This window comes from Copidosoma floridanum, unplaced genomic scaffold (assembly GCF_036245765.1).
Source record: "Copidosoma floridanum isolate Cflo_tuat_1 unplaced genomic scaffold, Cflo_Japanese_pri ptg000019l, whole genome shotgun sequence".
Lineage (NCBI taxonomy): Eukaryota > Metazoa > Arthropoda > Insecta > Hymenoptera > Encyrtidae > Copidosoma > Copidosoma floridanum.
The window spans coordinates 19,406,236-19,418,691 of NW_028321896.1; the positions used below are offsets into that span (position 1 = coordinate 19,406,236).

At 41.9% G+C, this 12,456-nt stretch overlaps 1 protein-coding gene across 4 annotated transcripts in view; it reads right to left on the reverse strand.

The window, feature by feature from the left end:
* The window catches only part of LOC106641200 (uncharacterized), a 94,942-nt gene that overhangs the window by 21,781 nt on the left and 60,705 nt on the right, over positions 1-12,456 (reverse strand). The window contains exon 1 of one of the 4 annotated variants that reach the window (XM_089593322.1): positions 10,465-10,508. The exons of 2 other annotated variants lie outside the window; for them this stretch is intronic. In XM_089593322.1, coding sequence (XP_089449448.1) covers positions 10,465-10,497 — 33 coding nt within the window. In that variant the 5' untranslated portion in view covers positions 10,498-10,508. Of the gene's footprint in view, positions 1-5,434; positions 5,626-10,464; positions 10,509-12,456 lie in introns of those variants that run through there. One more of the 4 variants, XM_089593321.1, reaches the window with a different exon arrangement.

Consider the following 12,456-nt stretch of genomic DNA (forward strand, 5'->3'; position numbering starts at 1 on the left):
TACATATACGGCTCCTCGATTGTCCCAAACAATTGTCTGTGCGGTGTATTAGTTGCGTAAGTCGCGGATTCTCGAGAGTTGTTGCAGCGAGCACTCGAGAGTATACAATGCAGTTGCCGACCATATTTTTCTTTACTTTGTATATATATACACGTGTGTGCATGATCGTACCGTATAAGCTCTTTCTTTCACGTCTCCAACTCTGTTGTACATGTATATAATATAGGGTTGGGTCCATTCAAGTTCTTCCCTCGGCACGTGTACCGTATATCAGAGATTTCGTTACGAGCGTGCACAACAAGTTTTTCGTGAAATTCGCAACTCAAGCAAGTTAAATTGAGAACATCGGCGAGCGTGCAATGCTTATTTTTCCGTACACAACTTATCAGCACTTTTTCATCGGTTCGGCAACAACTATACTGATGGCATTGTTATTTTTTTTTTTTTTTTTTGTACGATTTGGTAAACAAAAAGTTGAAAAACAGACTACTTTTTCTTTATCTTTTATCGCGGCTTTGGACTAAATTTAAATTGTTTGGATATCTCGCTCGAGACAAGCGCCGCAGGGGCCAAAATCTCTATTAAAACCATACGCACGCGCAGCTGTGGGCTTACACGCGAAGCTGCCCCATGAAATTGATATGTCACTACGAGATAGTTATATACTCTTGAAAAAAAAAAATTCAGCGCGCAATATCTTCGTTTTCTCGCTTTGCTGCTTACAGCTGCAAAAAAAGAAGCGGGTGGGGGGGGGGAGGCAGTATATAATATTGTAACGTGAAATGTGTATATATTTCAAGCGAGTGTCAGCTCGTTAGTTGCGTTATTGTGAATCGGCGTGTAAAAGCAAAAAATAAAGGGGGTAACCGAGTTATCGGACTGTATGTATAATAAGAAAGAGAAGAGGCCGAAATCTGCGGTAGCAGACTCTCGGGCGATGAGCGCGAAGAGTATAACGTGTATATAATATATGGGCCGCCCGAATAAATCAGTACGGACTCGGCTCTTAATATTTCCAAGCGGACAATCTAATTTGATGCTCCCGCCTGAATACACGCGCATATAATATTCATATGGGAGATGGAGAGAAAAAACGAGCCCTTCCCCTCATCCCGAAATTATAATCACGAAAAAGGGACATTTGCATTAGTTAATCGAAGGGCTTATACTAGCCTTCCCCCACTATCTCCTTTTCTTTCCCCTATAGTTTATGCGGCGTGCTATAGTTTCATATTCATAATTATGCAGGTCGAGGATTGTCGCGACAGGTGCCGTGTGCGAGTGAAAGGAAAAATCAGATCTGCACGAAGAGAGAGCACATGAGTGTGAGATTTTCGCTTGAATCAGCGTACAAGTACACAGCGAAGAACAAAAAGGCGCGCAGGAAAAAAGACAGACGAAGGAGATGGATAGTGCAACGAAGCAGCTGCGTCCGAAAATAGCGATGCCTTGAAATTCGGACCTTATGTTACATTGGAGAGCGAGTAGGTACGAAAACTAGCTCTGCCCCCGTCGTCGCCGCCTTTGGCTAGTGTATAATATAGGATACATCACGCGCTTGCTAGTCCGTCCGGTCGATGCACCCCAGCCCAGTTTTCAAAAATAGAGTCTACGCTATACGGTTGCTGCAAACGCGGGTGCATACATATCAAGCGCAAGTGTAACTTTGTATATATTGTATGTGCCCACCTTTGGGTGGGGATGTTTCCGGAAAAATTGGAAACAAAAATTTATTGCCGCGGATGGATGATTATTCTATACCACTTTGACTACTGTTATATAATTTTAGATAGCGGTTCTCGCATTGGTAATTCAACGAGCTGCGTGCCGATGCCCTATCAAGTGTATACACATGCACGTAAGTCGAGCACACAATGGTCAAAGGTATGCGCATTAGAGCCAAGTGTCAAATGCATATGGTTATATTCAATAAAAGAAATGCATATATATACGTATAAATATATATGGGAGCGCGAGCTCATCTTCCTCCTCTTTCATCATCGTGCCTCCCAAGAAGATATAATGACAACGGAGTAGAGGTCACTGTGTGCCGGCGTTATCGTCTTTTTTTAACCCTTACGAGATATATACCGTACGGCGCATCGCGACACACTGTGGCGACAGAAGACCGATGCACTTTTGACTCCGTCGCTGCAACTGATGCACACTCGTTCCCGGAATGTATCGCCCCTCGTGTGTATATAACAATAATATAAGTGAACGTCCGAGGATGATCATCGTCCACTATGCATGTATGCATATGTATACTTTACTATCTTGACCGGGTGGACAAGCGGGGGATAGATTAGACCGGGTGTATTTATAGGTGACGTCTGCAGCTCGTGGACGAGAAAAATCGACATACAGTACGGTGCACGAGGCTAAACCTCCATTTACTTTTCCGACTTTGTTCCTCTTCCTCAAAAACTCGTGGCAGTGAAATTTCATTGTCTCATTACTTACTTGTATCTATATAACTAAGTGATGTGGGGGTGCGCGCACTGCTACTATTGTACATGTAGGTACGCAATGTTACAACATGACCATCATCACAAGTTCATGATCGAAATAACAAACAAGACCCGAATGAATTTATTTTTAATTTTTACTGAAAAAACATTTCAACGCAAGCGAAGCGCAGCAGATCATCTCGTGCGCTGTATACGTTATTATATATGCCAAGTACTGATGTGATATAATCTCAATATATGCCAGTATAAAATTTAAAAAATGGGATGATCTTCCAATAAGAGAAATGTTCGATAAAAAAAAAAAAAACAAGCGTTGAAAGTATACGTTGTGGGCCTACCTTATCAAGCGGCTGGTAATCATTAGATTGGCGCCGAAGGGACCGAAATGATGATCGAGTCTTTCTACACCAGCTCGAAAAAACCCTCTTCATTTTGCACTCCAAAGTCAACTTTGCTGTCACTATTCACAACCAAGAAAAGTAAAAGACGTGGACACCTCGAGCACTCCACGAAAACTGAAGGCTGACGGACGACTGCCCGATTACAGTCCCAACGTTTTGTACAAAATGAGCTCACTTAGGCTACTTAGTACAGCCAAATTTCCAGAATATTAGTCAATTTTAACCCTTGGAGTTTTCTTACTAGTTAAGTTACACTTTGTGTTGCATTGATGTTTTGATGCATTAGAATGATATCTTTGTGCGATGACCAATAGATAGAAAGTTTCATTGGAGGTAAGCATCGCCCTCACGAGCTCCCAATTGGTTTATTCAAACAAAATAGAAATCCAAATGTATACATCATCGTGGAGTAGTAACACATTTTGCCTCGGATGGTATTGTCGCTGAGACAAATGGGCGGCACACTGTGGACGAGGCTTTAATGTCAATTCCGATAACTTTTGTTATCTTCCATAAACCCTCCCCTGGTGTGTTCTCTCACAATAAAAACACTTGGGCTCATTGGGAGAAAATAAATATATTTCTGTAAAGATTTGAATAATTTTCTTCGTCAGCTATTAATAAAAAAAAAACACGATAGACAATTTTCGAGGTTCATCCGTAGCTGTAATCAATTAAATGGATTGTGAAATACCGGAAGATGTATAAACGAACGACACTCGCCACGTTATACGGTATCACGTCTACTCCAAAGAGGTAACAACATTTTTCGATTAAAATAAATGGATAACGCCTGTTGCGCGTTGTATACATTGTACACTCGGTGACATAATTCAGGGAGAGCATGATCGAGGCATCGGCGGATGGATGAGTACCGGTTCATCGGTGCAGCAACAACGGAGGTGAATATCCTCGAGCATCTCGGTATTAGACAATTTTTTTTTTTTTTTTTTTTTTTTTTTTTTTTTCGGGCGCGCCACTCTTGAATGATTCTATTGAGGACCAATGGAGAGTGGGAGCATCTTTCGAAATTTCTCCGACACAAGAGCTCCAGCTGAGCGGTTTTTCATTTTTTTTTTTTTTTCCCATTCGTTTGTTCGAGCGTGTTCGCGCGTGCGGTCCAAAGTGAGATGTTAAGTCTTGGATCGTTCAATGAAAATACGAAAGACAAATATTCCTACGCAATGAACGAATGAATTGTTCTCAGATTTTTCAAGGTGATCATTATACTCATCGATTGGAAGTGGAAAAATGGTGGTTCAATTCCCGACATTGATCACTGACCTCGTTCTACATTGGAAAAATACGGAGGACAAAAAATTTTCTGCCACTTTCTCTTACGACGTTTGGTTCAGATACAATTATTTTTTATTTTTTATTTTTTTATATTCATCATCGCCCCTTAAGGGCTCAGTACGGCTATTTTGACACTATAAAGTGTATTTAGCCAAACGTTGGGGTTTAATAACAGTAGGGGGAAACGGTAGATAGATCGGTAGGTTTATTGAAGTTCAAATCCCATCAAGAAAAAAACCTCATTCATTGATGAAATATTTGTCCAGAGTGGGATTCGTTCACCGGCCATCAAAAGATCTGTAGGCAGACACGCTACCGACAGAGCCATCATGTGGCTAATGATACAATTATTATTGAACAGTGTCGATATTTATATTCCCGATGTAATTATACATATACTGGTATCGTACACTTAATGCAGTAGAGTAATACACTAAATTACAAGTCCATTAATACGTAATTTGTACAATGAAGATAAAAAATATATATACTTCCTAAGCAGCGCATGACTCAAGCATTTGTCGGAAATTGATAAAACACCTATATATATATAAGCTCTCGAGTGATCATAAATTCGGCTTCCGGCCGAACAAACGCGTTGATTTGAGTTCATGGGGTTCCCAAAATAATTCAGACCTACCCTTACCCCACGATTTCAATCACATCCAACTATGTAAATCACACCAACGCAATATAACGAAGGAAGGATTATTGTTTCCATTCCAGTTCGCTCTCGTTAACAAACTAATGAGATAAAAAAAAAAAAAAAAAAGCAATACAATTATCTTTGAGTGAGTCATCAATCATTATCGTATAGTTTCAAGCAGTTAGTCATCCAATACAACTATGAAATTTCGAGGAATCATTTTTTATAAAACAAATAAAAAAAGTACGCCAACGGATTTTTTTTTTTTTTTTTCTTACGCCACTTTATGATACGCTTCAAGTAGAAACGTGGGCATATTACATTTGAAAACGCAGAAAACCGCCTACGATGTTGGGAAAACATTGAAATTACCAAACTCCAATGGCATAACACAAATAATGTCATAGCAGAGGCACTTTACACCTCAAGGCACCAAGGACTATTGGGAGGGTTTAACACACAACCAGAGGCAAGATTAGGCATTCAACTCATGCCGAGTCATCGACCGTACGTGTATGCAACCGATTGCTCTCGATTTACAAAGGATGCAATCAAAATTAAAAAAAAAAAAAAGTATCCTGCGAAATCGGCGTGGGTGCAACAACAGCAATAAGACTCACCGAGCTCCGAAGCCGCGGGTGGCGCAGATCGTAGTAGCTCTTGCAGTACCGCGCGCAGAGTTGGTCGGTGATCGAGGTGGTGCCGTCTAGGAGCAGATGCTGCTGATGGGTCCACCGCGGATGCTCTAACTTCGTCTTGACGCGCGGCAGCGTGGTCTGGGCCACTTCGGTGGCGAAAATCGGCATCGCGAATTTTATTCCCTCCCCACCAGAAAAAAAGTAAAAACTCACGACGGTACACCGATTGTATACATAACAATTGGTCGAAGAAACAACGCGACGCGACACACTCGATGCGCTCGCGCGGATGGCTCCCGGCTACACTGGCGCTCGCTGCACTGCTAGCTTGCAGCTGTGCGTTTTGTCGCGCTCCTCTCCTACCGGAGAATAAGCCAAGTATAGAATATCTCTGGCAAACGTCGGTGCTGCTGTCGTGCGGTACGCGCGTTTATTACATACACGTGCGCGCGTGTGTGTGTGTTGGTTGGCACGCGAGTGTTAATTACAGAGGCCCGGTAGTCGAGTTTTTTGTTTTGTTTTGTTTTTTTTTAGTGCTGGACTGCCTATTTTAGATCTACATCCGTAGGTATGTGCGTCGCAGCGTTGGGCTTGCAATTCACCACTTTTGTGTCCCATTCATACATATATTTCCCGGGTGCAAAATATACATTTTTTTTGCACGCTGTGGTTTCAATGAATCTATACTTGTACAACTTTGAAGGTGGAAATTTATGTCGATCGTGTCGAGGTGTTTTACCGATCGTCACCGAAAAATTTTTGTGTCCACCAAGTAAGTCCATTTTGGACCTTTCATGTATATCATGTACTCGCATATTGTAGCTCATTCCCGTGATGACATGTCTCGAGTATAATAGTGTTCATTGTAAAACTGCATTCGTCAATGTAACACGTTAAATGTGTACCTAAAAATGTTCTGTATAATCGATGATTTTCCAAATTTTTCGGTATACATATAGTCAGCACTATAGTACAAAAGGCACACATGCAGCGTATAATATCATATAGGTACGATGCACAATGTAATGTGCTCCCTTTACTCGCTCGTTAAGAGATTTCTTTTCACATATTTTCATTATCTCACGCAACTTGCCGAGCATTTATTTCTCACTGCTACGCTTTCCACCTATATAGCTCTACATGTTAGTCGTTGCCTCTATTCCCATCACTGACGCTTCCCATTGTTGTTGCCTGCGCTCCGCTGCTGCGTGATGCGACGTTATTACGGAAAAAAAGTAGAAAAAAAAAAAAAAAGAAAAAACCAAGGTTCGTTTCACTCGTACCAACGCCATGGGAAAATGTCCACATATAGAGGATGAGGCGGAGCAGAAGAAGCCTCATTTAAATTATAACGTCAGCGAGCAGCACCAGCAGCAGTAGCAACGATGAATAACATAAATATGTATCGCGAGCTGTGCTCCTCTTTAATTGCCACTGGCAAGATAATTACAAAACACGCGCTCTCTCGCATATATATATATACGTATGCACATATACACATATATACTATATATGCAAGCGTGTAATTCATTTTACCAAGGGCCCACGCTATGCTACTTACTCTCGAAACTGGTGCGCGCACACAATCTCTCTCGCGTTACCGCTGTACAATACACCTGTACTTACGCTGTGATGCACCATATAATATATTAAATGCTCACCAGCATCATAATCATCATCATCAGGAGAGATGCAGCTGCAGCGGTGACGGGTAAGTAACCGAAATTGAAAAGATTGTAATAATTGTCGGCTCGAGGCCGAAAAAATTCGAGGCGAAGCTCTACGCGTGTTGAGGGATTGTACTTTTTAAAGTTACAAAAAAAAAAAAAAAAAATAGTGATGGTCCGATGCATGCGATGGCGTAAATAATAAATTGCATTGCGTCGTATAAATGTTGATGGTCCGTACAAATAAAAGGGATAGCGATAATACGAAAACGATAAGAGAAATAATATATCGAAAAGATGCTGGTTGTTGTTTATTTGTTGTCGAGTCCGCGCTTCTGTGGGATTTCGTTGCCAGAATTACAATATTATATGTATCCAAGTAGCCTACGTATTTAATTGTATAAAGTTCGAAAATGAAATCCTACGTTACTCCGTTGTGGCGTTGCTTTCGGGTTGAGTAATTATAAAAAAAAGCTATAGAGGGGAAAAAAAACAAATGCGAGGTCATACTTAATAATAAAGATTTATCACAATTTTTATTTTTCGTACCTATACTCGGGGATCCGAAGAAACAGCTTCTCGTTAATTACACTTTGTTGCGATACGAGTAGCCCCGACCACGTTACAAAATTCGCCAAGTTACACTTAACATTGGGGCGGCTTTCACTATTTTTTTTTATTTGATTGCAAACAAAACAATTAGACCCGAGGATAAAACACATACGTTTCGTAAAACGCTCGATCAGTACGATAATCGATGCTCGAAACCAACATGTCAGTGGTATTCGAGTGCAAAGTGAGTGGTACAGGCACGAGTATATGTGGCGTGCCTCGAAGGCAAAGGTGTACAAATCTACCTTGTGGTTTACCGCCCCCCCCCCTTTCACCGAAATAAAGATTTTTCAAAAGCGGTGGAGTGACGCGGTCGCTTAAAAAAAAACTGCATCGTGCTCGTCATTTATCCAAAAACAGCCTCTTGACTCCTCCCCCTAACGACGAGACCAATGACACTAGCGGAAGCGGGTATGTATAAAACATCTGCAATTTGAGCGCGGGGGATCGACGGACTGTATCCACATATATATATTTATAAGCTCTTATCGTTACTTTCCTCGAAGGCTCTCTTTCTCTCTTCCCTTACATTGTGTGCACCGAGAGCAAGTATATATGTGTATATATATACATATAACCATTGCATCGGGCAATTTAAATCAATCGAGCGTCTTCGGCCCCGACAATCCGTCCATTCATTGCCTCCTCCTTCCCTCCTCGGATTTATCGAACCTTACATCGTTTTGCCCATTAATCACTGCACTCCCGACATCGTCGTCGTCGACTGTACGGTTAAGTACGGTATACGGTATACATATACAACGTTATGGACGTGCGTGAGTTTTACTGCTGCCCTCAACTGTTTTTTTTTTTTTTTTTCATTTCTTTTGCTTGCCTCTCTTTCTCACACGTGTGTTGCAGTCGTTGCTCGCTCGAGAGAGTTCAAAAGTGCATCACACTCGACGCGTCGTCACCACATGCCACCGCATGGGACTCTTGCTCGCACGTAAACCCCGTGGTGTATACTTATACTCATACCCAACAAAGCGAACGGTTTCCTTTTTTTTTTTCGGGGACTAAAATCATCCATTTCGAGCTACTTGCAAGAATACATCCATACATAATTATATACATATGTACTTTTAGTGCCGATGCCGATGCGAAGTAAAATGCCCGAGCACGTTGCACGTTTTAATAGTATAAACTGTATACACGTGAGATGTGCCATTTATAAAACGGCTAATTAAATATATACATACATATATATATATTCCGGTACGGGGAGTGCAATAGAGGCGCGCGGTGCTGCGTAATGTGGTACAAAATGTTACGGGGCAGTCCCCATAATCGTTACGATTTGTTAAATCAGCGGAATTTATATTTATGCAACGCAACAGGTTATTCAAACTAGTTTTCTTGATTAGCTCCGGCTGCTGTACGGTGGAAAGGAAGATGAAAAAAAAAAAAAAAAAAAAAAAAAAGTAGAGAGACTAGCCTGCGAGTATATTATACATGTATAGTATAGCATACGCAAAGCGCAAAAAGGCAAACTGTATTGGAAATTTTCTAATCCCGCGCACCGAGTTTATTACTGCAGCGTCTGTTGGTGCATATATATATATATATATATATATATATATATATATATATATATATATACACGCACACATGCAAATACAGCCCGTACGCGAGATATAGATATTTTGTGTAGGTGTACGTATATCTAATTTACGCGTACAGAAAGTAATACACAGCGAGAGAGAGAGAGAGATCGTCCTCTCTGCTCCATACACGCGTATTATGTGTACCTACGCACGGGGTGGGGCTTCCTGATTTATGGATCGACTCGCAACTCGTGTATATATATATTATATACCTCTCGCGGTCGCGCTCTCGTATAAACTGCAATTACGCGGCTGCGGATGAATTATAAATGATATTTTCGCTTGCGTTGCTGCACCTTCTCTCCCCTTGGCCCCTACATATACGTATATAACATGTGCCACTGTGCAATCCACGTGCGATGAGCTCTTTTTAGCGGCCCACAGGGTACATATAATATTATATAGGTACCGAAAAGCACAGCAAAAATATCTCATGGAAACTGCGGAGTGTGGACATGCCACGAACACGTGGACGAGGGTACACATTTATTATATGGAGGGATCATCGTTGCCTCTGTAGGGGGGGAGACTGTCGTAAATTTATTATAATCCGAGACTACAATACTGTTGTTACCCGACCCTCCAACTTTATATCATATTATATACATGGACGAGTATATCGTATCCGCATCGCGTAACGTTATCACATTAATTGTCATATGTTATCCAATACGAATATAATATGTTATAGCGAGCCTATCTATATACGATCGCATGACGGAAACGAGGAAACTAACAGATATTCAATAATAACTAATCCAGTTGATGCTACACAGGTGATTACGTTCGTTTGGTATACTGAGGATGTTGCGTTGGATTCGCAGTTTTCATGGTGTTTCGTGGACCGATAAGTGATTGTATATAAATATGTACAAGAAAAATATAAAAGAAATAAATTTAACAAAGTTGTCTCTCTTTCTAGTTTTACTCACTGCTTTGGTCCCGATACTATTATCGTATCGCCGTGCAAAGACAGATCGATCTTCATCACTTTTGCTTACCTGAAACAAAACAAAAAACACAAAACGCCGATGTTAAAATGGTGTCATTTTTGTACAAAATCCAAAATTAAATTTACGATGGATTAAACATTAAATGCAAAAAAAAAAAAAAAAAAAAAGCCAATCACCTCGAACATGACGCTCTTGATACACATTTTCATCTGCTCACTTGGCACGCACAGCATCGTCGAGCACATAACGCAAACTATACGCGATCGACGGCTATACGGGCTCGTCTTATCGCCGATCTTCTTACCGATCGGAGATAAATTATCACGGCACTAATGTATAATACCACGCACACACGCGCACACACACACACACACCTGTCACCACCAGTTGCGAGTTGCGAGCAATCACATTGCGAATTGACTTTGTATATTATACAAGTGCCGAGCGCGCCGCTGTCTACATAATATAAGGCACGGGACGGTCAAACGATCACTGACACGGGACCGAGAAGAAGCAGAGCCCGTGAGCCCCGGAGAGCTGCTGCGGGGAAACGCCGGAGATACAAGCGGAAGAGGGCGGGGCGGGGGGGGAGAAAGGGGGGGGCAACATCTGCGCCAGGCCTGCGTTCCCTCTCTCTGGCTCGGTCTCTCATGGTTGTACACCCATGGTTGTACATACATATACAGAGAGAAAGAGACGTTCCCAAAGGCTCCGCCGAGGGAATATCTATGTATACCCACTTGGGCACACATGCTGGGAGACTGTGCGGCGGCGGCTACACCAGCTATATATACACTATACCCACATGCAATACGCAAGGTATATACGAAGCTATATATATATATATATATATATGTATTGGCGAGTTGGCACACATTATCGACTCGGCTCGTAAACCCCCTTCAGTTTTTCCCCCTCCTTTCGCTCGTGCACGCGTGCAAGAAGAGCGGCTTTTCCGCTGACGAATTTTCGCCCTTTGAGCTTTGCACGTCTCTCCCCCCGGGGTTGTAATTTTTCACGACTCCCCTGCAATGCCACACGGACCTTTCTTTTTTTTTTTTTTTTTTTCTTTTTTATAACCAACACGTAGCGAGCTAGCTGTGTACACATTCACACATAGCTTCCGGGGTGTGTACCACCTATCGCACACGGAATTTGCCGAAACGGCATTCACGTCTTCCGGTGCTCATATTATATATATATATATACATATACCTGTATACCCGTTGTATGACTATATAATATACTCTCCCTCCCTCAAAGTATTTACTTCAGCTGCGTGCGAATTTTGCGGGTCTCTGGCTTCGGCACGTTCTCCTAATATATTAATTATCCCCCGGTCCATGTGGCGGACATCGGGTCTCCGAGTCTTTTAAGTTTTACTGCACCGCTCATCGCTGAAACATTCGACATTTTGATTGTTTGCAATGTCTCGCTCGTATATAGCACGAAACTTATTCTCTGGGACAACAATTATACGGGAGGTGTATCGCCAACTACCATACGATGAAAAATATTGCACGGGTGCATACGCGTGTGCCGTCGGGAGAGGATTAGATTGATTTTTGGTGGTCGTATATTTGACGCGCACGGAGGGACTGTCCCGACAGAGGAATACGATGTGCGGGTGCAATGGTAAAAGACTGGTACAAGTAGCAAACAGGACAGGGGGAAGCTGCTGCGGTGGCTTGTTTTTTTTTTTTTTTTTTTCTTTCACGTGTGCGCGTATAAGCGTGAAGATCCATCCGAAGGTGTATATATTTGCCTCGGATATGTGTTCCAGATCCCGGAGGAATCCAAACATCACAGGAGCCCCAACGCACTCGCGTGACGTTTCGTTTATTTAGGCTACTGCTGCCCGACCCGTGTATACTATACAATATACGAAGAAGCTTCTGCCGAGAGCTACCAAATCTTTTTTTTTTTTTTTTTTTTTTTTACATTGTACACAAGCTTATGCGCCGAAGAAAATCCCCCGGTAGGTGTATTTACCAATGCCGTATATATATATATATTTGATCAGTATCAAACAGTGGAAATTAGTGCGATGACAGGGGGGTTAAGCTGCTCGGATGATGGAGAGGAGACAAAACGCGGGATGATCCACCGTGTGCGATTGGAACGAACTTATTGTATTGTTATCAGTGGTAATGTACAAGTAGATATTA